This window comes from Gigantopelta aegis, chromosome 4 (genome assembly GCF_016097555.1).
Source record: "Gigantopelta aegis isolate Gae_Host chromosome 4, Gae_host_genome, whole genome shotgun sequence".
Classification (NCBI taxonomy): Eukaryota; Metazoa; Mollusca; class Gastropoda; order Neomphalida; family Peltospiridae; genus Gigantopelta; species Gigantopelta aegis.
Window position 1 is genome coordinate 24,567,626 of NC_054702.1, and position 27,723 is coordinate 24,595,348.

The window sequence follows — 27,723 nt, forward strand, 5'->3', positions numbered from 1 at the left end:
AGTGTTTAGTGTGTGTAAGGGAGCGAGTGAGTGAGTGTGTGTGTGTTTGTGTGTGTGCGTATGTGTGTGCATATGTGTGTGCATGTGTGTTTGTGTGCTTGTGTTTGTATTTGTGTGTGTGCATACGCATGTGTGTTTGTGTGCATGTATGTGTGTGTGTGTGTGTGTTTGTTGTGTGTTGTGTGTGTGTGCACTTATGTATGCATGCATTCATGTATACATGCATGCATGTATCCACACATGTATTACATTGTTTTGCTGGTAAGTATGTCCAAAATACTCATATAATATTATAAACAGTAGTTTGTTGATAATATTTCATTTCAACTTATTTCCGTGCTTATATCCAACTAAGGTTCAAGCACGTTGTCCTGGGCACACACCTCAGCTGTCTGTCCAGGACAGTGGTTTAGTTGTTAGTGGTTAATGAGAGAGAAGAGGGTGTAGTGATCTTACACACCTAACCATTGAGTTGTTAAAACTCACTCTGGGTGGGAGCCGGTACCGGGATGCGAACACTGTACCTACCAGTCTGATGGCTTAACCACGACGCCACTGAGGTCGATTGTTGATAATAAATAAATTACTGCATTTGTGTCACACATGGGGTGAGAGATAAACAATGTACAGTTCTGTGGTAAAGTGCTCAACTGATGTTCAGTCAGTCTAGGATCAATCCCCATTGGTGGGCCCATCACGTTATTTCTCGTTCCAGTCAGATCACCATGACTGGTATATCAAAGGCTGTGGTATGTGCTATCCTGTCAGTGGGATGGTGCATATAAAAGATCCCTTGCTACTAATGGAAAAAGGGGGAAAAAATGTTACAGGTTTCTTCTCTAATACTAAATGATAGAATTACCAAATGTTTGACATCCAATAGCCGATTATTAAAAAATAAATGTTTTCTAGTCGTGTCGTTAAACAAAACAAACATTAACCTTTGAGCCACACAAGATGTATGCATGGAGGTCATTTTGAAATAGCTTTTTCTTTTTTTTTAGGTAAAAACAAAGGGGGTATATATAAAACATTTTATTATATGTTCTTTAAAAACATTATAGCCCTCACGCTCATGTAATAATACATGTATATACACAAGGATGATATATGTAATGCCATATCTCTTATTCCCATGAACATAATTCAGTCTATAATTACATATTGCTTGAGTTATGTTGTTAATATTCCTACGTACAAGGTAATCATGGTTCATTAATGATGACAAATATGCTCATTTAAGACCACATGACTGAAGTTCAATCTAATTTGTTTCCTTCATTACTGGGAAAAGGGTTGCATTATAGATAATAATGTCATCGTTAATCAAAGGTGGATTGAAGTAATGTGTGTCGGAGCCCCGTGGACAGTAATTCAAGATTTAAATGTCACACAATACATTTTATTTTAATCATCTCTGTCAGAACTGAGACACATTGTTTTATTTATTGTTTTCTTTTTAAGCCAAAGAATTAGTTCCATTACTTTGATGTTTTGAATATAAGTGTGTTTATAGAAAATACCATGCATTGAAAATATTGAAAGTGATCTCGCCTAATGTCAGTCTCTACAAGTAAACGTAGATAATGAATAACAAACAAAAAAATAAATTTAAAATTCAAAACATTAATAAACAACATAACATCTAAAATATTTCAGTTGAACATGGTAAAAGAAAAGAAAGGTTTGTTCAATACCACACCAGAACAACACCTCAGCACATTTTAAATTGCAGCTGCATTATCTCCTGTGTAATCTTGCAAATGTTTAGCGCTGTTGTCGTTTATACTTATTTTCGTGCTTATATTCAATTAAGGTTCAAGCACACTGTCTTGGGCACACACACCTCAGCTATCTGAACTGTCTGTCTAGGGCAGTGGGTTAGTGGAGAAAGAAGTCAGTGTAGTGGTCAGGGTTCGAAACTCGTCAAAAAATATGGTGGCCCAAAAAATAATAATGCATGTTGGCAACTTATAGTAAGCAAACCACGAGCAAGATTTTAATGTGGAATATAAATATTAATAGTGGCTTATATGTTATAGCTCTAAAGAAGATCTGTGCGACTAACGCCATTATTTAAAAAATATTTAAGTCGCCCAAACAGGACCTTGCTTGCATTTGGCGACCTGGCCACAGGCCATTTCGAGCCCTGGTAGTGGTCTTACACTTAACCATCGAGTTGTTAAACTCACTCTGGGTGGGAGCCGGTACCAAGATGCAAACCCAGTACCTACCAGTCTCAAGTCTGATGGCTTATCTACTACACCACCAAGACCGGTTCTCAAGAGCTGCATCACTGCATATTTTATACACCACCAAGGCTGGTTCAAGGGCTGCATCACTGCATATTTTATACACCACCAAGGCTGGTTCAAGGGCTGCATCACTGCATATTTTATACACCACCAAGGCCGGTTCAAGGGCTGCATCACTGCATATTTTATACACCACCAAGGCTGGTTCAAGGGCTGCATCACTGCATATTTTATACACCACCAAGACCGGTTCAAGGGCTGCATCACTGCATATTTTATACACCACCAAGGCTGGTTCAAGGGCTGCATCACTGCATATTTTATACACCACCAAGACTGGTTCAAGGGCTGCATCACTGCATATTTTATACACCACCAAGGCTGATTGTACCTACATTGTATCATGGATGGTGAAATAGATGGAATGGGATGTTTCATCCATTTATACGATATATATCGATACTGAGAACACCTACATGGTGTGTGTGTTAACTTTGATAGTGTGTTATATATTTATGTATTCCATCTAACAGCCTCAATAGATCAGTTAGAATAACAAGTACAAATGGAGGCAATCTTGCAGCACGTGTGTGTGAATGGGAGGCTTAGAATTATACACCCGAGTTTGATCAATACATTCCACCGACAGGTGCACTTCCTCTCAGGTAACCCAACGGTCCATGGATACGATCCACAGTCGTTATCAGTGATGTGAAGTGATCGCAAGAAATATAAAAAATATGTCACCATCAGACACAAGTACATCCTAGCTAGGTGTTGTTATGCATGTAGGGCTCAAAAATATAATAAAGGTATTACTGTTAAATTAACACATGCACTTCCTTTCAGGTAACAAAGCGGTCCATGGACACAATCCATGGTCGTTGTCAGTGAAGTGAAGTGAATGCAAGAAATACCAGAAATATGTCACCATCAGACACAGGGGGCAGGACGTACCCCAGTGATAAAGTGCTCACTCGATGTGTGGTGGTTATGGGATCAACCACCGTCTGTGGGCCCATTGGGCTATTTCTCGCTCCAGCCAGTACACCATGACTGGTATATCAAAGGCTGTGGTATGTACTACCCTGTCTGTGGGATGATGCATATAAAAGATCCCTTGCTGCTAATCGAAAAGAGTAGCCCATGAAGTGGCGACAGCGGATTTCCTCTCTCAATATCTGCGTGGTCCTTAATCATATGTCTGATGCCATATAACCGTAAATAAAATGCATTGAGTGTGTTGTTAATTAAAACATTTCCTTTCCATCAGATACAGGTAGGTGTGATTATGCGTGTACCGCTCAAAGCTATAATAAATGTGTTACTGTTGAACACATGCACTTCCACTCAGGTAGGGGCAGGATGTAGCCCAGTAGTAAAGCACTCGCTTGATGTGCGGTCGGTCTGGGATTGATCCCCATTAGTGGGCCCATTGAACTATTTCTCGTTCCTGCCAGTGCACCACAACTGATATATCAAAGGGTGTGGTATGTGCTATCCTGTCTGTAGGATGGTGCATATAAAAGATCCCTTGCTACTAATGGAAAAATGTAGTGGGTTTCCTCTCTATATGAATATGTCAGAATTACAAAATGTTTGACATCCAATAGCTGATGATTAATAAATCAATGTGCAAAGTGTTTGTAAGGTGGTTGCTAAACTGGTTCTCTTCTATTAGCAACAACATTTATCAAATTATTCAAATTTTATGTATGTAAAGTTTCTTTTTGATGTCAGTATACACACATGTACACCTGAAAAATACAATAAATATGGTACTATCAAACACACCTTTGGTAAATAGAATCTCTCTCAAAAGTCTTCAGAATATATATATATATATACATGTATTTATAGAGCTAACTATATTTCTATACATACATGTACACAGATAAAGATGACTGGGAAAAAATCCACTACAACATCAATGCCAGTCCTTTATTTTTTATAACAGACTTAGGCCATAATACAATAAATGCTAGATTTGCATCAAATATATTCTTCAACATGGGGGTGGAGTAAAATTTTAGTTTTTATTTTATACTGAAGCCTATAGGAACCAGGGAACAGGGTGGGGTGGGGCTGTTCCTCCCTCTCAAGGACAAAAAATTTATGTTTTTTGGTCCTACCTTATATAATAAAAGTAAAAATATGACTTGTGTCCCGCAACCTCACTAGAGAGGGTGTCCCCCACCCCCCTAGATATCATTCCTACAGGCCTGATACTTACAGGACATTGAAAATACATGTACCACATAACGAGCATTAAACATTTCAGAGATAATTACATAATTCTAGACATTAAATAGTTGTTCCCACAGAATCTGGTTGGATTGGTCAAGTAGTTTTGGAAGGAAGGAAGGATATGTTTTATTTAACGATGCACTCAACACATTTTATATACAGTTATATGGCGTCGGACATATGGTTAAGGACCACACAGATAGGAAACCCGCTGTCGCCACTTTATGGACTACTCTTTCGATTAGCTGCAAGGGATCTTTTGTATGCACCACCCCATAGACAGGGTAGTACATACCACGGCCTTTAATATACTAGTCGTGGTGCACTGGCTGGAACGAGAAATAGCCCAATGGGCCCACCAACGGGGATCGATCCCAGACTGACCAAGCGTTGAGCAAGCGCTTTACCACTGGAGAAATTGACATGTTTTCTATATTTATGGGGCAGGTGTGGTATGAAAATCGAGGATGTATTCTATTATAGCCTTATACAGTTGAAAACTGCTAACATTAATCGGTGATTCGTATATATATTTTATAATATGTTCAAAGCTGCATAACTCTTAAAAGTTATATGGTTAATAAACAAACGGAAGTAGACTGAAATTAATGATCTTATTCGACTATTCACTCACGCGATGTTTGGTGCGTGGTATGTGTTGTATGGTTTTTGTCAGTACCGGGTTAATGTGCTTCTCTGGCTCGGGGCTATCACAAACACCACCTGCCGTTTTGGACAGTGAAATCATTCACCTGACTGTTGTGAAATGCGAGGTGCTGGTGGGGGTCTCTGCTGCACACACTGGAGGAAATTCAAAGTGTGACTGCTAAATTAATCTTCACACACATACACACAGAGAAAAAATCCCAAAACTGTTCATGTCAGTAATGAAATATGTCAAAGAATGGTGCATGCAGTCAAACGGAACCGATCCTCGTTATGCATAATGCTGTAAGTTATATATCAGTGACATTAAGACTGTGTGACATGTACATGTATATTGAAAGGGTTAAAAAAAGGAAAGGATTGTTTGTATGACCTCGAACAACTAACTACTAAGACTCTGTCCTGGACAGACAGTGTGCTTGAATCTTAATTGGATATAAGCATGAAAGTAAGTACAAATGAAATGAATATATGATGACATCTTTTACCGGCCTTGGTGGTATCGTGGTTAAGCCAACGAATATAAGGCTGGTAGGTACAGGCTTCGTATCTCGGGTACTACCTCCCACCCAGAGTGAGTTTTAACAACTCAGTGGGTAGGTATAAGACCACTACACCGACTTCTCTTTCACTAACGACTGACAACTAACCCGCTGTCCTGGACAAACAGTCCAGATAGCTGAGGTGTGTGCCCAGGACAGCGTGCTTGAACCGTAACTGGATATAATAACAAAAATAAGTTAAAATGAATGAATGAATAACACCCCAGCACATTGTTTAATCAGTGGATAGTTGGTGACATGTATTGGTTTAAAGCAGTGGTTCTAAAAACAGGGCAGTTAAGTGGGGTGAGATTGGATTTTATGGTGGGCCAACAAGATCTTAAAGTAGGATAAAAGATTTTAAAGTGGCATAAAACAATTTTAACTTGGGTGAAAAATTTCAATTTGGGATGAGAAAGAGTCAGATATTGGTTCTTAAGTAATTAGGAACCCAAGAAGGTAAAAAAATTAAGAACATTTGTTTAATAAAAATACAAAATTATTAACTTTTTTTAAATTTTACATTATTCAGTTTTAATTTCATTTCTTTTTTTGGTCTATTTAAATTATCAATGTCTATTTAAAATATCAACTGTAGTCTCATTTTGACAGTCTATTTACCAAATTAATTGTATTATGAAAAATATATATATTAAAATACATTTGTATCTGCATTTCTTTTGTTCTGTATGTATATAAAAACCTGGCAGTAGTATCTCGGGCGAGTGCTCTACCACTAACCTACACACATTTCGTGCACTCTTCTACACATAACTGTAATGATAACAATGCATTAAGCGATTCCAGTTGATTTATAATACCACTCGTATCTGCTATATTAATGCCAAGCTCGGCTGTAATACACGACCCACGAGACTTGATAAAAACTGCAACAGCAATAAAAATGGCTTGCATCACGTACAGGCATTTTTTATGCAAATCGGACAAGTCTACATGTTGTGTATAGACAGGTGCTTGTTACGCGGTCCTCGTGTTCTTCATATACTGGCATCTCAAAATTGTGTCAATGATTGATTGGTCTGTACGTCTGCTTATGCAATCTAGTTTTGCATAAACGTTTTTTTTTATGTTCTTGATGAATTTAATTTAATACATATATGTACATGTATTAATATAATTCAGCAATATACTGAACTTTACTACCGGACTTGATGGTGTAGTGGTTAATCCATCGTACTGAAGGCTGGTAGGTACTGGGTTCACCTCCCAGTACCAGCTCCCACCCAGAGCGAGTTTAATGACTTAATGGGTAGGTATAAGGCCACTACACCGACTAACTAACCACTGACCCTCCTATATAGATGTGGAGTGTGCCCAGGACAGCATGCTTGAACCTTAATTGGATATAACGTGTAATTGATTGTATTGAAATTATTTACAGCATAGGTATTTCAGTTCATTATACCTGGCTGGTACGAAAGCAAAAATGTCATTTTCTGTCAGTAAAGCTATAAACCAGTATGAAATATGCAAAATAATATTAATTCATTACATGGCCCATAGAAAGCAAAAACGTCTTTATTCTGTCAGTAATGCTATAAACCAGTATGAAGTATGCAGAATAGAACGGAGAAGCTGTCCATTATCTCATGACTCATTTGTGTATTCAACATGATAGGATCACTTTAAAAAAAAAATTAAAAGTCAATAGGCTTTCTTCTAAAAATAGCATCAAGTAAATATACTACTTTCTATAGCACATTCAAATTTTAACATATGCAGGCTTTTGTTAACTTACAAAACTGATATGATTTGAATATTTAAAGAAAATTGTCTTTTGCATGCTGTTAGCAAGTGTTATGTAGGCGTATAATACTATAACAATGTCCCAATGATCAATCTACAGGGGTACGTACTTATAGGCATTCACAATTATCATGTAATGCATATTCTTTGTAATAGTTACTACTCCTCCCTCCCTATATCTATTTTTAAAAATCTGATTTTGCAAGGGAGATTTTTATCCATGCAATTATTACTGTTAAAAATATATGCTAGTTTTAACCCCAACCCATTATTCAATATGTACACTCATGATAATGTTGACAGTTGTGAATGTTAAAAAAAATATATTAATTTTTTCCAGTTTAGTATGCTGGCTGCAAAGGATATAGATTTCTTTCTTTAATGACAGCCAGTACATTATATTTAATCATTGGCTAAATGTTTTTCTAAAGTAATAAAAAAATTCTGAATTTGGCCCAATGTTTTCCATCAACAATCTTGACAAATAGGTCCAATATTTTTGACAAATAAGGCCAACACAAGTGATCATTCCCTCTCCTCTCCACACTCGCCTGTAAAGTTTTTGGAAAGCAGAAAAACTTGCAGTAAAATTTAAAATATATTTCAATAGAGTGATCTTCAGTTTGCCTTGATTTTGCTCATGGTGAAGACCGTTAAGCAGAAAAAAAAAATATATATACTAACTCAAATTGAATTAAAATAAAAACTGTTTTAATTTTTACTGACCTGCATTTTTTCGAAGTCGAGACAGGGCCTATGCATCACAGCTGTAGCTTCCATATCACTCAAACTCTCTGAGGTAGACGGTTGTCTGTGCCGCTTGCGCGACGATGACGAAATCGCAGCCACAGCCGCGATGGGGCTCATGCTGGTGAGAAATAACTTGGCCGCCGTCATCGAAGGAGAAGCCGGTGGTGCCGCCGAAGCCGAGGTGACACCGACAAGTTTGTGAACACTCTGAGGTGGCGACGACCGAAACAGCACGGGCTGGGGGTCGAACAGTTCCCGCACCTCATCGTCGGACGACCCGGCACTATCACAGACGCTGCGACGGGCGTTGTTCATGGATCTCGTTTCGGTGCCGCAGTCGCCGTCGTTGATCTCTGCGAGCTCCTCCTCCGAGCTGTGCTGCTCCCCGTCACCCCATGTGCCGCCTCCTCCCACCATGTCAAGGCCAAGACACTCCGATGACGATGATGATGTGTACGTGGATGACGTGAGCGATGTTGCCGTCATCTCGTGCGTCTTGAGACACTCCATGTCGTCGAGAGTCGGGTGGTTCACTGGAGACGCAGACCCGTAGCTGGAGCCGTCGTGGCGGTGGCGGTCATCATCAAGATCTGCAAAGAGAAGAAAAACATATAATCTTTATTAATTTTTAAAATGGTGGGAGGGGGAAGATCACTTCATAAAAGGGGAGCAGGACATAGCCCAGTGGTAAAGTGCTCACTTGATGTGAGGTCAGTCCAGGATCAATTGCTGTCCACAGGCCCATTGGACTATTGTCTTGTTACAGCTAGTGCTCCACCACAGGCCCATTGGTCTATTGTCTTGTTACAGCTAGTGCTCCACCACAGGCCCATTGGACTATTGTCTTGTTACAGCTAGTGCTCCACCACAGGCCCATTGGACTATTGTCTTGTTACAGCTAGTGCTCCACCACAGGCCCATTGGACTATTGTCTTGTTACAGCTAGTGCTCCACCACAGGCCCATTGGACTATTGTCTTGTTACAGCTAGTGCTCCACCACAGGCCCATTGGACTATTGTCTTGTTACAGCTAGTGCTCCACCACAGGCCCATTGGACTATTGTCTTGTTACAGCTAGTGCTCCACCACAGGCCCATTGGACTATTGTCTTGTTACAGCTAGTGCTCCACCACAGGCCCATTGGACTATTGTCTTGTTACAGCTAGTGCTCCACCACAGGCCCATTGGACTATTGTCTTGTTACAGCTAGTGCTCCATATCTAGTATACATTTTACGAAGCGATCTTAGCTACCTTAAGATGATCTTAATGCTAAGATCACTTCATAAAAGGGGGCTCTAGTGTGATGAAGGCTATGTATATACGTGCTATCCTTTCTGTGGGATGGCACATTTAAGAGTTCTACTAATTGGAATGAGCCATATAACTGTAATTAAAGAAGTGTTGAGAGCATCATTGAAGAAAACATTTCATTCCTTCTGTTTTTAATGGGTGGATTTACATGTAGCTCTGCCAAACACCTGATATTTCAAAGATTTATGATTATATGGCATCAGACATATGATTAAGGACCACACAGATATTGAGGGAGGAAACCTGCTGCTGCCACTTCATGGGCTAATCTTTTCGATTAGCAGCAAGGGATCTTTTATGTGCACCATCCAATAGACAGAATAGCACATACCACGGTCTTTGATGTACAAGTCATGGTGCACTGGCTGGAGCAAGAAATAGCACTGACAGGGATTGATCCCAAGCTGACCGCATCAAGTGAGCGCTTTACCACTGGACTCATAATATAAGCAAAAGTGCACATAAAACATCCTCACTGCTTTATTTTAGAAGTAACTTACTTACTTTGGCAGCAACATGTTTCTTCTCTCAAAATTGTGGGGTCAAAATCTAGCAAGCTCAGTTGCTTTGACAATATAGCATTACTCCCCCTCCAAAGAAACATTTTAGTTTTTTTCCCTCACACCAATCGGCACCATACAACTGATATAGCAAATTGGCCTTAGGCAGAAAGACTCATTTGATGTTTTAACATTACAACCATTGCTTAATGACCATTATATATCCAAGCCATGAATGTATTATGCTTTTTGCAAGAAGAACTGGGTTTTTTTTAAGACTTTTGTAAAATGAGCAAGGCTGTAGTTAACATGTCTTTTCCACTATTTTTTAGATGCTCTTTTAGACAGCAGATACAGCAGTCATGAAACACTGGTTGGAACATGATCCAGAAGAGTCTAAATATCAGTAATGTTGGCAGAAAGCAAATACTAAACATCCATGTCCGTGACAGACATGGAGAAAACGGGCTAATTTCTTGAAGTCGGGCCAAGAAAACATGAAACAAAATAATCTTATATTCAGACAAACTGAATGTCGCATTAAGAGTAGGACAACCAAAGAAACACTCAAAGGTCAAAACCATTATTTTCAAATGACAAATATTAAATATTTATCTTTTTAAGTTTTTTGGATGTGGGTTTTTTATAATCAACATTGTATATGTCTTTGTTGACATTTTGTGTATATTGTCATTATGGTTAGCAGCAATCACTATAAATATCAATTGCTATTGCCGTTTTACTTCATGATATCAATTTTCAAAATGCTTTGACCAAGGTATACATTTTTCAACACAATTAAATATTCCGAACTACTACTTAATTAGATTTTAGTGCACTTCTGAAATACAAAACTCACTGCACTGCTAAACAAAGAAATCCTTTGAGTTACTAACAAAGATTTCAACGCACTACTGCATCAAAGACATACTTTGAGTTGCACACATTACACTCAATAAGGATTTTGAGCTTCTTTACCAATGACCAATCCTCTTCATGAAACCAACTGTTAAAGTTTTGTACCCAGGTTATAACTTATACTGTTCAGAACAAATTTTACTGCAGTGCCAAAATGAAACCAAGAAACCCCAATGAAATCCTCTGAAGTACTGCTCAATACACATAAGAAATCCTTTCACTTGTATATCTAAATGCACATTTCTTGCCACAACCAAAAAATACATTTTAAATAACAAGAATCCTGCAGAATTTAATGTTTCCCCTACCATAAACATTATCAGTGCACTGTGATGAACATTTGTAGATACAACTATAAACCAAGTTTTATTCACAGAGGACTTACTGTTTATGAGAAACTGATATAAATGCAAAACCTTATAATATTAAAGCTATTTCTCACTCCAGCCAGTGCACCACGACTGGTACATCAAAGGCTGTGGTATGTGCTATCCTGTCTATGGGATGGTGCATATTAAAGATCCCTTGCTGCTAATCGAAAAGAGTAGCCCATGAAGTGACGACAACAGGTTTCCTCCCTCAATATCTGTGTGGTCCTTAACCATATGTCCGACGCCATATAACCATAAATAAAATGTGTTGAGTGCGTCGTTAAATAAACCATTTCCTTCCTTCCTTCCTTATAATGTTAAACTTTAAGACAAAAGTTGACAGTCTGTCATCACCACTGCTTTTTTTAAGTCCATAAAGATGAGACATTCACAAAACAGTAAGACACCAAATAAAAGCAATTCATCTACGATGCCGTGTAAGTGTAGAATCTCAAAGTGACAAGTCCCAGTCACCTGTTTGTTGGACAAAATCAAAGGGAAAAAACTGAAATGATTCTCGGTCAATGGAAGCTGGGATAAGCATGATCACTTCCTGATTGGCTGGAAGAAATATTACTCTGGAATTGGATTCTGTGCCTGCACTCCATTAACCTCAAAAACTAGGCATTTAGTCTTTGACAAAAATCTACTGTTACAGGTAACATACTATAGTACTAGTATTCTGTGAGGGTACTCCACTAACTTCAAAAATTAGGAAATTAATCTTTGACAAAAACTACTACTGTTACAGGTAAAATACTAGTACTAGTATTGTGTGACAGCACTCCACTAACCTCAAAAATTAGGAAATTAGTCTTTGACCAAAAAAACCACTACTAGTTACAGGTCAAATACTAGTACTAATATTCTGTGACTGCACTCAATGTACTACCGGGGTAATACTATTTCTCTTGCGTCTAATTCTTAATTAAAATGGTTTAATCTGAATATTAATACAAGAAAAAACCCTTTTTAAATCAAATAACATTCTCAACTGTCACCATTTCCACCATTTTCTTTTATGGGACATAACTGAGCAGCAGACCAAATGTTTGTCATCCAATAGCCAAACATTAATAAATCAATATGCTCTACTGGTGTCATTATAAACAATGAAATTAACATAGACTCGGTTGATATTTTTCATATTAAAAAATACTCGTGACACATTCTCTATTTACATACTTTCCCACAGACAGGACAGCACACGTTGATATACCAGTCATGGGGTACAGGTCCATTGACAAGGTTAGATCCCAAGACTTACAGCACCTCAGTTGAGTGCTCTACCATTGGGTTACAACCCTTTCTGAACTCGAGAGGTGAAGTAATATTCTACAGTATGGCTTCACAAAGAAGAAAAAATAAAACCAGACAGACAAAAGCAGGATATTAGTTTTCACAAACCCGTTTTTTAATCAGGATGAAAATCCTCATCGATTTAGAGGCCAAAGGATGTTGTTACAGGTGTCAGAGACAACTACATTGTGTACAGTTCATTAGGGTCTCCTATTGGAGTATGATACAGATATATATCACAGGTATTTTATTACACGACACACATACAGTTCATCATATTTGATAGACTCGGATTAGGTTTAACACAGTTCCATTAATCTATAAGCTTTCATGACTTTCTTGAAACTAAAACATGATTGACAGCATAGGTACATATATACAAAAACATTTGCTTTGTCTTAACAACACCACTAGAACACATTGATTTATGGATGTCAAACATTTGGTAATTTGGACATAGTCTTAGAGATAGCAAGGGATCTTTTATATTCACCATCCCATAAACAGAATAGCACAAACCACAGCCTTTCATATATCAGTCGAGGTGCACTGGCTGGAACGAGAAATAGCCCAATGGGTTTACCGATGGGGATCGATCCTACACCGGCCACACATGAGGCAAGCTCTTTACCACTAGGCTACATCTTGCCCCACGTGTATAACAGGCTCGCTAATATAATTATGGTCCCTTCCTCCCACCCACCTAAAACACTTTCCTGTCCTGGATGGAGAAGCCAGCATGGATCGACACCTCTGCCCATGACAGGTGTGCACTACAATAGCTTGCTCTGAATGTGCACATTATTAAACCCTTAGACCTGACCTGACCTGACCTGACCTGACCTGACCTGACCTGACCTGACCTAACAACTGTCAAACCTGTTATGGTGACCACAATGATTAGGTTTCAAAGTACATCTATATTTTCTAGATATATATATATATACAACCCTGTGTTCAATCCTGCTATTTAAATATGCAAATACAGAGGTCGCCCATGGCCCTTTATAGTAGCACGTCTCTCTTTCTCTCAGATGATAGCAAGATGTCTCATCAGAGGCAAATGTCAGCTAATTTACAACAGGTAAGCAGTGTTTCTCCGCTGGTCTTGACCTCTGGACACCCGGGCTAAGCAAACCCATCAGCTTGCATATCCCGGGCCAAACAGATCAACTACTTACTTTTGAGTGTTTACCACCAACGGCAAACACCGCCCGTGACAAAGACATTTCCACAGGTACGCCACATGGTGTGGGCAAGTATTGGTATGTAGGTGTGACAAGAACCAAACATATAGGGGAGAGAAAAAGACACAGAGAGAAACTAAATGGATAAATGTTTACTGTGGTTTAAAGATCAAAGAAAGTACAATTAGTTCTGTCAAGTGTGAAGCATAGCAGAGATAGTGATTCAGACATAAAATTACAGTCTCACTAGTTGCATTGTAAATCAGTGGAAGGACACTTTTTATAATTTACATTAGGTGCTAGAGGTTATATAGAACTGATATTAAAATATGTATCCCATTCCAACCAGTATGCTAACAAGAATTCATTGGCTAATGGATGTCAAACATTTGTTAAGTCTTAGAAAAGAAACCCAGCATATTTTTCCATTAACAGCAAGCGACCTTTTTTAAGCACCATGCCATAGACAAGATAGCACATACCACAGCCTCTGATACACCAGTCTTGGTGCACATGATCGAACAAGAAATAGCCCAATTGGGCCCACTGATGGGAACCAATCCTAGACCGACCGCACATCAGGCGAATGTTTTACCACTGGGCTATGCATGCCCCGCCCTTAAATGTGACAAGATATCTTTACAGCTTCTGTTATATATGGCATTTACACCACCAGTTATATCTGAGCCACATGGATTATAAAGTGCAATTATGATGCTGATCCTACAACGCTTGCAGTCAATACACAGGGGACATGTTAAATGGACAACAACGTTTGGGTATCAATTCACAATGAAAACTGACATAATGATAGCAGTAAATCAGATTATCTTCTTCAGACAAATGAACAAAAAACACAGAGATAATAATGACTGACCTACATGGACTAGCTAGTATATTCGGTGGCACAGTGGTTAAGCCTTCAGACTACAGGCTGGTAGGCACAGGGTTCGCAGGCCGGGACCGGCTCCAACACAGAAAGAAAGAAATGTTTTATTTAATGACACACTCAACACATTGTATTTTATGGTTATATGGTGTCGGACACATGGTTAAGGACCACACAGATACTGAGAGAGGAAACGCATTGTTGCCACTTCATGGGCTACTCTTTTTGATTAGCAGCAAGGGATCTTTTATATGCATCATCCCAGGTCTCAACCCAGAGCGAGTTTTAACGACTCAATGGGTAGGTGTAAGGCCACTAAACCCTCTTCTTTCTCACTAACCACTAACCAGCTAACAACTAACCCACTGTCCTGGACAGACAGCCCAGATAGCTGAGATGTGTGCCCAGGACAGCGTGCTTGAACCTTAATTGGATATAAGCATGAAAATAAGTTGAAATTAAATAATCTCAGTATACCAGTTCTTTCTGATCTAGCATCAATTTATTCTTAAAGGAGGTACTTTGGTGGGGGGGGGGGGGGGGGGGGGTCTTTGATGACATACATCCACTCCCCCACCTACCAGTGGTAAAGTGCTTGCCTGATGCATGGTCAGTCTCGGATGTTGATCCCCGTTCGTAGGCCCATTGGGCTATTTCTCAAACCAGCCAGTGCACCATTAGTTGGTATACCAAAGGCTGTGGTATGTGTTACACTGTCTGTGGGATGGCGTATATAAATGACAAAGCTATCTTTGCTTTCCAAATTTCAAGATAGAAGCAAATGCTAAAAACATTAAGAAGCAGGGCCTGTATTTTCGAAGCAAATCTTATAGCGACACAAAATTGTAAAACCATCATAGGCTATGACATCATTACAGCATATGCCATAGTGAGATCATAACTTACAATGGTTTTTACTAGTCATAGGGCTAAGATTGCTTCACAAATATGGGCCCAGTTCTAGGAATTAGTCTCAAAATAAAACTTTTACTTCTTAACAGCAATGTCAAAGAAAAAATGGATATATTAAAGCATAGGATTTATATTGTTATTATGGTACTGCTGATAATCAAGAACTCTTGATATATCTAAAATCCTGTTAAATGTAAGATTGAAAGCAAAAAGCTATTTCTGAAGGGTTTTTTTTTTATCAAAAAACAGAAAAATGCATTTCAAGCGACATTTGATGCCCACATCCTTTTCAAAAGCCTTGTAATCTTTCATAGAAGTGTGGACAAATTTAGATTCAACTGACATGGAGTGTATCTCTCAGTTTTCAAGGACAGTGTTAAAAACAAAGTCATATTTTTGGCTACACCATTACACCTATAATTGCATCTGGCGAGCAGCTGCACATTATTGGTACGGAAATGGCCATTTTGAATCAAGTCGATCTTTCCCTGGAGATGGCGGGTGAAAAACAACTGACACCATCTCCAATTCACTCACCCTGCTGCTTCCTTCATCTTGTAAGAGGAAAGGAAAGGAATATTTGCTTAGTCACTGGCCATATGGTTTCACATTACATGTGATACTTATGCTACCAAACAGCTGGGGGTTTTTCTCTCTAATTAGTTTTTAAATGAGGTTCAAGCATGATGTCCTGGGCACACAAATCAGCTGCCTAAAACTGCAGTAATCTGTTCAGTAACTGAGATTAATGATTTGGCAGAGGCAGCCTTTTACCGTGTGACCAATTTTGGTCACATATGCAACTATTTTTTTTTTCATTTGGAGACTAAAACATTTCATACTATTTTTAACAAATAAAAGTAGCCGCCTGGATGGAAAAGTTAACAGAGGGCTGAATGGGCAGAGGAAACAGTGCCATCATAAAAAGTATTCTCAAATATTGATTAAAAATTAACAGCAAGCCTTCTTTTTACATGCTAATAATTGCATGTCATAATGCTATTTTGAAGGAGCAAAAAAAAAATTGGTTTAATTTGTTTAACAACACCACTAGAAAACATTGATTTATTAATCATCAGCTACTGGATGTCAAACATTTCGCAATTTTGACATATAGTCTTAGAGAAGAAACCTGCTACATTTTTTGTCCATTTGTATATACACTATCCCACAGACAGGATAGCACATGCCTTTGATAGACCAGTGGTGGTGCACTGGCTGAAACGAGAAATAGCCCAATGGGCCCAACGACAGGGATCGATCTTGAAGGAGCACTGCCAGACAGTGATTTACTTAGTGTAGCAGGGTGGGACGTAGTGAAGTGGTAAAGGCTTGCCTGATGCACAGTTAATCTAGGATCGATCCCCATCTGTGAGCCCACTGGACTATTTCTTGTTCCTGCCAGTGCACCATAGGCCATGGTATGTGCTATCCTGTCTGTGGGATGGTGCACATAAAGATCCCTTACTACTAATGAAAAAAGTAGCAGGTTTCTTCTCTATGACTATATTTAAAAATTACCTAATGTTTGAGATCTGACTGCCAATGATTAATAAATCAGTTTTCTCTAGTGGTGTCGTTAAACAAAACAAACTTTTTATTGGAGTATATACCATCACACCCTAGACAACATTTCAAACTTTTTATTGGAGTATATACCATCACACCCTAGACAACATTTCAAACTTTTTATTGGAGTATATACCATCACACCCTAGACAACATTTCAAACTTTTTATTGGAGTATATACCATCACACCCTAGACAACATTTCAAACTTTTTATTGGAGTATATACCATCACACCCTAGACAACATTTCAAACTTTTTATTGGTGTATATACCATCACAGCCTAGACATTTCATCTGGAATGTCTCATGCAGAGATTCTAATTTGAACTGTTAATGGTTTTGTCAATTCCAATTATACTGGAGAAGCAAGTTTCTATTCTAGCTCTCTGTAAACCTATTACCTATTCCTCACAGACACTCATGATTATACAATGTGTCAAGGTGCCATGCATGTATAAACAGCAATTTCCTTTCATTTGTTATTGTAGCTTTTGTTTTCAATTTTTTGTGTTGTTTTTGGGTATGTGGGTGTTTCTTTTTTCCTTTTTTTTTAAAGAAAGAATTTTTTTTTATTTACCGATGCACTCAACACATTTTAATTACGGTTATATGGCATCAGACATATGGTTAAAAACCACACAAATATTGAGAGAGGAAACCCGCTGTCGTTACTTCATGGGCTACTCTTTCCGATTAGCAGCAAGGGATCTTTTATATGCACCATCCCACAGACAGGGTGGTACATATCACAGCCGTTGATATACCAGTCGTTGTGCACTAACTGGAACGAGAAATAGCCCAATGGGCCCACTGACGGGGATCGATCCCACACCGACCATGCATCGAGCGAGCGCTCTACCACTGGGCTACATCCCGCCCCTATTGTTTTTTAAAGAGACATTTAACAGTTTATTTTAGTATTGTGTATTAGTTGCAAAATTCCATCATGATCCTTTTCAGCATGTATGGATATCTTCCAGGAGTTCCGGCCAGTGCACCATGACTGGTATATCAAAAGCAGTGGTATGTACTACCCTGTCTGTGGGATGGTGCATATAAAAAATCCCTTGCTGCTAAGCGATAAGAGTAGGCCATGTAGTGTCGACAATGGGTTTCCTCTCTCAATATCTGTGTGGTCCTTAACCATATATCTGATGCCATATAACCGTAAGGGGCCATCCATAATTGTCAACATTTTCACGAGCGTACAAACCGTACACTTTTGACCACCCCCCTAAAAATATACATCCCCAAATGAAAAATGTTGATCATCAACATTTTTCATTTTCAAAAAAAGTGTACGCTGGCCCCTTAACCCCCTCCCCCCGCATATGGTTTGTACGCTCGTGAAAATGTTGAAAATTATGGACGGCCCCTAAATAAAATGTGTTGAGTGCGTCGTTAAATAAAACATTTCCTTCTTCTTCCTTCCTTCTTCCAGGACTCACCCATCCTAAACCTTTGTACAGGAGGACCCTGCAAGGAATACAGTTCTCCATCCCAAAGCATCTGCTTCAATGAGCATTAATACAAAATAAGAATGATTTACGTGGCAGTGGCAAACACTAGGGACCCCTAATTATCATAAATCAGTGACGGCAGCCTTCAGAATCAATCTACTCTTGGTATGTTTAGGTCTGTTGGGCCACATAATATGTCCAACGGTGATGGCTTTCATATGCCATCGATACGCAGAATAGGGGGGTATTCTCACTAACCAAGTCACTTCCCATTTGAACACCAATGTGAGACACAGGCCACCTTTTCTAGGTAACGTTTCCCATGCAGGTTAATTGTTTATTAAAACTGTTTGTGTTATTTATGTGGTTAATATAAGGCAAACGTTTTTAAAGCGATTAATACCACACATGAGACAGGCAGATTGCCACCTATTCTGGCTTAAACATTATTTTATTACCATCTAAAATTAAGCACTATTATTACTGGCTAATCTTTTCTCTGAATTGTTTAAATTTACTTTATGTACATGTATATTGTAAAAATACAACAATTCTGCAGAATTAAATCTCTTGCCTACAATGAAATATTTTAGTGCTCTGTGATGAAAGAAAGAAAGATTTTGAGAGGAAACCTGCTGTCGCCACTAAATGGGCTACTCTTTCCGATTAGCAGCAAGGGATCTTTTATTTGCGCTTCCCACAGGCAGGATAGCACAAACCATGGCCTTTGTTAAACCAGTTATGGATCACTGGTCGGTGCAAGTGGTTGACACCTACCCACTGAGCCTTGCGGAGCATTCACTCAGGGTTTGGAGTCGGTATCTGGATTAAAAATCCCATGCCTCGACTGGGATCCGAACCCAGTACCTACCAGCCTGTAGACCGATGGCCTAACCATGACGCCACCGAGGCCTGTGCTCTGTGATGAAGATCCATGGGTGCAACTATAAACCAAGTTTCATTGCTCAGAACAGAGTGGCTTCATAATAATGTGGTTAATGTGTACTGCAGTATTAAATAGTTCAAAAACAAATAAAGTTTGTTTTGTTTAACTACACCACTAGAGCACATTGATTTATTAATCTTCAGCTATTGGATATCAAACATATGGTACTTTTGACATACAGTCTTAGAAAGGAAACCCATTACATTTGTTTCATTAGTAGCAAGGGACCTCTTATATGCACCATCACATAGACAGGATAGCAAATACCACAGCCTTTGATATACCTGTCGAAATGGTTCAAGTGTGTAGCTAAAATTCAGTACCAAAGGATTTTTTTATATTTTTAAATTGCCTTTCATATAGCAATGATGTAACCTTGTCTGTGAAAAAAAGACCATTTGAAGCATGACATCATTCATAGTAAATGTCACTTAAAATGACATCATGTAATTTTTTAAATGTGGCACATGTTGACAGGCACATATTGACAGGCACATGTTGACAGGCACATGTTGACAGGCACATGTTTGTTGAAAATGATGTCAACATGTAAGCATTTTACCTATGACATAAAAGGAAAAGGAAAAACATTTTGTGTTAATTATAGTCTGTTTATTATCTTTCATGATGAAAAGTTTCTTAAAGTTTGTTTTGTTTAACGACACCACTAGAGCACATTGATTTATTAATCATTGGCTACTGGATGTCAAATGTTTGGTAATTCTGACATGTAGTCATCAGAGGAAACCTGCTACATTTTTTTCTAATGCAGCAAGGGATCTTTTATATGCACTTTCTCACAGACAGGATAGCACATACCACGGCCGTTGATATACCAGTCATGGTGCATTGGCTAGAACGAGAAATAGCCCAATGGGCCCACCGACAGGGATCAATCCTAAACTGACTGTGCATATCAAGCGAACGCTTTACCATTGGGCTACATCCCACCCAGTCTTTCATGTACAAATTCATCATAGCTAACTCATGCAACACCATATCTTAATGTTTAAACCTCATTCATGTACAAATTCACCATAGCTAACTCATGCAACACCATATCTTAATGTTTAAACCTCATTCATGTACAAATTCACCATAGCTAACTCATGCAACACCATATCTTAATGTTTAAACCTCATTCATGTACAAATTCACCATAGCTAACTCATGCAACACCATATCTTAATGTTTAAACCTCATTCATGTACAAATTCACCATAGCTAACTCATGCAACACCATATCTTAATGTTTAAACCTCATTCATGTACAAATTCACCATAGCTAACTCATGCAACACCATATCTTAATGTTTAAACCTCATTCATGTACAAATTCACCATAGCTAACTCATGCAACACCATATCTTAATGTTTAAACCTCATTCATGTACAAATTCACCATAGCTAACTCATGCAACACCATATCTTAATGTTTAAACCTCATTCATGTACAAATTCACCATAGCTAACTCATGCAACACCATATCTTAATGTTTAAACCTCATTCATTTGAACTTATTTTCATGCTTATATCCACTTCAAGCACGCTGTCCTTGGCACATACCTCAGCTATCTGAGCTGTCTGTTAGATCATAGAGGGTTAGTTGTTAGAAGAGGATGTAGTGGCCTTACACCTACCCACTGAGCACTTAAGAACTCGCTCTGGGTTGGAGCCGGTACCGGGCTGCGAACCCTGTACCTACCAGCCTATAATACGATGGCTTGACCACTGCGCCACCGATGCCGGTCTTAAACCTCAATCAACAAAAGAAACACACAGAAACATCAATGTATGTACAGCAAAACCTGTCTAAACCAGACCCTGAATAAACCAGAATCCTGTCAAAACTGGGCAAGTTTCAGGATCCATAATTTTTCTAAATTCTAAAAAGTGACTTCAGGTGAGCGCTCTACCAAAACTGAGCTACATCCCCCACCATCCCCATCCCCATCACCCTGCTGTATTAATTCCTTTAATTATCACACATATAACATGCTGGCTGTTAGGAAAGGATCAGATTAGCCTATGTAACATTATTATTTCTATAATTTCACCATTTGGTGGCCTGAAAATAATAATCAAGAGCTAAAATTACAGTTCACATATAGTTCGCATCTAGATCTCTGAGGACACAAAAGGAAAATATAATTAGTTTGATATTCTCGTGAACTCCAAGAAGTCACGGATTCCTTCTAAGTTAAAAGGATTTTTTTGCTCTGAAAACCACATATTGAATTTCTGGTGGACACGCTAATTCTACAGCAATCTTGACAATAGTAACAACAATTAATACAAAGTTAAAAGTTTTATTTTGTTTAACGATATTACTAGAGCACACTGATTTATTATTCATTGGCTATTGGATGTCAAACATTTGGTGATTTTTTACACATAGCCTTAGGAGAGGGGCTAGTAATTTGACAAACGTGTGCCAAATACTTTTTGTTGTTTATGCAATAAAATATGTTTTCAATCAATCAAATTCAATCAAAGAAAGAAATGTTTTATTTAATGACGCACTCAACACATTTTATTTATGGTTATATGGCATCAGATATATGGTTAAGGACCATATAGATATTAAGAGAGGAAACCCGCTGTCGCCACTTCATGGGCTACTCTTTTCGACTAGCAGCAAGGGATCTTTTATATGCACCATCTCACAGACAGGGTAGTACATACCACGGCCTTTGATATACTAGTTGTGGTGCACTGGCTGGAATAAGAAATAGCGCAATGGGGTCACCGACGGCGATCGATCTCACACCGACTGCGCATCGAGCGAGCGCTGTACCACTGGGCTACATCCCGCCCCTCAAATTCAATCAAATCTGATCGATTTTTCATTACCAATAAGGGATCTTTTATAAACACTTTCCCAGACAGGACAGCACATCACATTGCCTTTGATATAACAGCCGTGGTGCACTGGTTGGACTCCTAGTACAGTGAAACCTTGCAAAACTGGACCCTCTGTAAACCGGAATTCCCTCAAAACCAGATGGTCCCTTTTTAAATATCTCTAAACCGGATACCTCTTAAAACCAGACTTTTTACTTGGTCACCAGGGTGTCCGGTTTAGAGGGGTTTCACTGTAGATTTAATTTAACACTCGGAATACAATTCAGTATCTCGTTAAGAATTTCAACAAAAGCAAGTGGATGATTTTTGTTTGAAGGAGGACTTTTATTCAGAGATGACAGTTAATATGTGCAGGTGCCTTGTATCTGCAGGTGACCATAATGGAGGAAAAGCACCATTTTTAAATATAGAAATGAAGCTATTATGCACTTGAGATGCCTTTTATAGTAAGATTATATGGAGACGTTTTAACACAGAAATGGACGGAGGATTCTGTCACATATATGCCATACCAGGTTATTATGATAATACTGATATACGAGTTCTCGTCTTACCATCAGCTACCATATTATAGCAATTACTGATGAAAACTGTGTGTGCACACCTTGTAACCAGTAGGTGGTCAGCCCAATTACACCCACTTACAGACAAAGATTCTACACTGTGTACATCCCACCCTATAATCGGGAGCTCCCGAGCATCATCTTCTCTAGTGACAGCTATTTTGTGAATGTCTTGTCAACTGACACGCTCTGTGAAGGTGTATCAGACTTGGCACAGTCGGGGTGTCTATAGTCAGGCGATGTGGCAGTAGAGTGGAGTTAACAGGTGACATACGAGACCAGAGGAAAATGTCACACAAGTTCAATGACACTGTGGCTGAACTGAATGACAGAATTCTGAAAGGGGCACCAGCCTCAGTGGTGTGGTATGGTGTGGTGTGTGGTATGGTATGGTATGGTGTGGTGTGGTATGTGGTGTGGTGTAGTGTAGTGTGATGTGGTATAGTGTGGTGTGGTATAGTGTAATATGGTGTGGTATGGTATAATGTGGTGTGGTATGGTATAGTGTGATGTGATATAGTGTAGTGTGGTGTGGTATGGTATGTGGTGTGGTATGGTGTGGTGTGGTGTGGTGTGGTATGGTGTGGTGTGATGTGGTATGGTATGGTATGGTATGGTATGTGGTGTGGTGTGGTGTGGTGTGGTAATATTGTGTGGTGTGGTAATATCGTGTGGTGTGGTAATATGGTGTGGTGGTAAAGCCACTGGTGTTAAAGACTGGTAGGTGTTGACTTCGCACCCTGGTACCAGCTCCTACCCACAGATAATTTTAGTGGTTTTAAATGATTTTCTTTCAAAGCTGTTTTGGAAATGAAAGCCAAGGACATTTTAAATATAGTTGTCTAATGTCTGATGATTGCAATAATTGGCAGGATCTAGTTCAGTCTGGGAACTAATTATGTCTGTTCTAATAAATTTTCACTGGCCTGAACAAAATATCCCAAGTATGATTTACTTGTGCTAGTTTTCCTAATTCTGTCAGAAATGGGACCATATGGCAACAAAATTGTAAATAAATCCCTGAGAATATTGTAACTTTAGGCCATACATGAATAAAATGACATAATATTATATAGTTAGACTTAAGTTGAAAAAGTCAACTGAGGGAACATTAAAATTTGCTAAAACGATGTGGCTGCGTGACTTTTTAAATTGTTTTAAGGGCACAAAGTCAGTTATGAAAAAAAATAATGAGACATTTTATCGATTTTGAAGGTTGAGTACCGATAAAAAAAATAATGAGACATTTTATAGATTTTGAAGGTTGAGTATCGGGTAAAATGTATCCACACACACTTGAGATCATTTGAGAACTTGTCCACATCCTTATAAAACTTGTTAAGTCTAGATTCAAGGCTTTAACAGAGGAAAATAATATGTAACACCACCTCAGAACATTGTAAACTATGGCTATTTGGTTACAGGCACACTGCACTTTATTTGTGCACATCTGTGTATATAAATAAAACCACTTGCTTATTAACACACCATATGAATTTCAGATCAAACACACTTTACAATGTTCATACAATGACTCAAGATGCAAGTTAAGGAGTAATGTAAAAAATACTGCATACACTTCACGCTGGTTGCTCGCAGGCCCATGTTTTTTTTAATGGGATTGGGAACAAGGCACATTTACCAGCGTTAATTCCACATACAGGGTAAGCAAAAAAGAAAGAAGTGTTTTATTTAACGATGCACTCAACACATTTTATTTACGGTTATATGGCGTCAGACATATGGTTAATGACCACACAGAGTTTGAGAGAAAACATGGGCTACTCTTTCTGATTAGCAGCCAGGGATCTTTTATTTGTGCTTCCCACAGGCAGGATAGCACAAACCATGGCCTTTGTTGAACCAGTTATGGATCACTGGTCGGTGCAAGTGGTTTACACCTACCCATTGAGCCTTGCGGAGCACTCACTCAGGGTTTTGAGTCAGTATCTGGATTAAAAATCCCATGCCTCGACTGGGATCCGAACCCAGTACCTACCAGCCTGTAGACCGATGGCCTAACCACGACGCCACCGAGGCCGGTACAGGGTAAGCAAGCAGAATCAATACTACATCTTGATCGGCTTGGTAAACACTGAAACATATTTTCAAGAGCCGTTCGTTTTTCTCCCGAGTCTTTCTGTGACAATATCCTGAGAAGTCGAGCTCCCTTGTTACAATAACCACTGTCCTAACGAACGAGGGGCCTCCATCGATGGTGGTGGGGAACTCTGAGAGCGGAGATTTAATTACTGGTCAGACGGCTGCACTAATACAGAGCAATTTCCGAAATAATATTTATAAATCAAAGCATGCACAGATTGCTACTCAGGCTCATCAATCCTACAGTTCGTTATGAGTTAACTTGCCCGAAAACTTGGTGCTCTGTGTACAGAGGAGGAAATGTAGTGACCAAAATGACTGGCCTTGTTCATCTTTAGTGCATTACACTTTTTTATTAATAGTTTTAACAGTAAATTGGGGATGTGTAAATGAAATAAAATATTGTAACGATTGGGGTGTGTGTGAAGAAAGGAATGTTACTATGGCACACCCCAATTCAATTTGTTTTACCAATTGCTATTTGATGAAATAAAAAAAAAAAAATTGTCAAGTATTATTTCAAGAACACCAGTCTATTCTGGTGGATTTGATTATTTCCCATTCAAAACTACTCCACAACCATGCCAATTATGAAAATGGCTACAAAAAAAAAAAAAAAGAACTGGAGAAATAGTATCCACAGCATTTCACAAAGCATTTCTGTGGTTAATGTGTAATTAATAGAGACGAGTTTAATACATCATTAATACAATAAATAAATAATTTTAAAAAGTGTTATAGAAAATTAAAAGTTCTACAGCCAAAAGAAATGCACTACAAAATGTCCTTGGGTTTCGTTTCTAAAACAGCTTTGAAATAAAACCATTTAAAACTACTAAAATGAGAAATAGAATTTTTACAAAAGGTTATCACAGTAGAATTTTTACAAAATGTTATCACAGTCGCAGATATATACATTAATCTCAGTGCTGACAAGATAACCGCAGGTAAAAATTGGACGTAAACCTACACCAGCGTTAAAGGAAATTGGTTTCTCCTTGAAACAAGTTTCATTTCCCAGGAAATGTATTCCGTCCTGATATAGACCCTACAGTTAACTGTAACCCCTGTGGCATATATAATAATGAAATATTTTCCAATCATTCCCAGAATTGATCTGTAGACTAGCACGTCAAAGTGATCCTCTACATGGCCAGAAACAATTTTACATGGGAGCATATCACTCACACAATAATCAGGATGTTCATTATCTTTCAAAGTACAGGGGGGCTATTTGGTGAAAGTATCGGCGTTCATGCATGCATGCAATAAAACACAGTGCTTCAATGTCGAGATGGCCGCTTCGATGTCGTGATGGCTGTTTTACCCAGAGTTACATGCAGAAGACAGACATACATATCTGACAAAAGTATAGATGTTCAGACATGTATGAAATAAAATAAGAACTTAAATGCTGTGAGGGATTTTTTTAAAACATAAAATTAGTAAAAGGACACACAGATATTGAGAGGAAACCCACTGTCACCACTTCGTGGGCTACTCTTTTTGATTAGCAGCAAGGGATCTTTTATATGTACCATTCAACAGACAGGATAGTACATACCACGGCCTTTATTACACCAGTTGTGGAGCATTGGCTAGAGCGAGAAATAGCCACGTGGGCCCACCGACGGGGATTGATCCTAAATCGACAGCATATCAGGCAAACATTTTACCACTGGGCTAGATCCCGCCCTTACTAGTATTAAAGAAATAGACCAATGGGGTCCACTAAAGGTGACATCACATGATACAAGTCCCTCATACGAGATTAGCCAATTGTGACGAGACAACCATTATGATTTCATCAGTTGCTATGCAATTGGCTATTTTTGTACGAGACACTCGTATCGTGTGACATCGCCTTAAAACTGTATGTCAGAATTACCAAATGATTGGCAGTAATTAATCAATGTGTTCCTGTGGTGTTGCTAAATAAAACAAACTGTAACTTTAAACATTGAGCGAGCGCTGTATTTTCTATGAAGGTAGACCTTCAAAACTGAAAATGTTAACACCAAATGCATTGATTTGAGTGGAAAATGTCAAAACCATGTACGCAGACTTAAGAGGAAAATGTTAAAAGCATCATTGTTGGGAAAGTAATACACACATGTACATCTTGCTTATGGTAATAAAAAATTAACACAATGAACAAGGCTGCATTGTTCCCCCTCTTTTTCATTATCCTAAATTAGTAACTACTTCTGTCTGTAATTCAACAAAGTAGGCAGAATTAGCTTTAAGATAGAATGATACTGGTGAAAATCTACCGCTGAACACAATAGATAAAGAACCTTTCAGCAGTTCTGTCACAGCAAGCCCAATGAATTCAACTCCACAGAACTCCATAGGGTATTATCTAAATTCCTGTCAAATGTAAAAATTGTCTCACGGATTAAATCAATACAAAGCAATTGAAATCAGTGGGCACTAGAGAGTTCATGCAGGAACCAGAGGAATGCTAGATGTGATGGCTGGATAGAAAGCAGTATTTTAGGCTTGGTTTTCAGGGTCCGTGTAAATATTTCAGTCGAGTGCCAAGTTTTATGGTCTTCAAGTGTTTGGAGGGGAAAACTTTTCAATCTATTTTTCTTC

The 27,723-nt window shown here is 38.6% G+C and overlaps 1 protein-coding gene across 2 annotated transcripts in view; it reads right to left on the reverse strand.

The window, feature by feature from the left end:
- The window catches only part of LOC121370253, a 139,013-nt gene that overhangs the window by 90,064 nt on the left and 21,226 nt on the right, over positions 1-27,723 (reverse strand). For both annotated transcript variants that reach the window (XM_041495378.1, XM_041495377.1), the window contains exon 3: positions 8,204-8,817. In XM_041495378.1, coding sequence (XP_041351312.1) covers positions 8,204-8,817 — 614 coding nt within the window. The remainder of the gene's footprint in view (positions 1-8,203; positions 8,818-27,723) is intronic.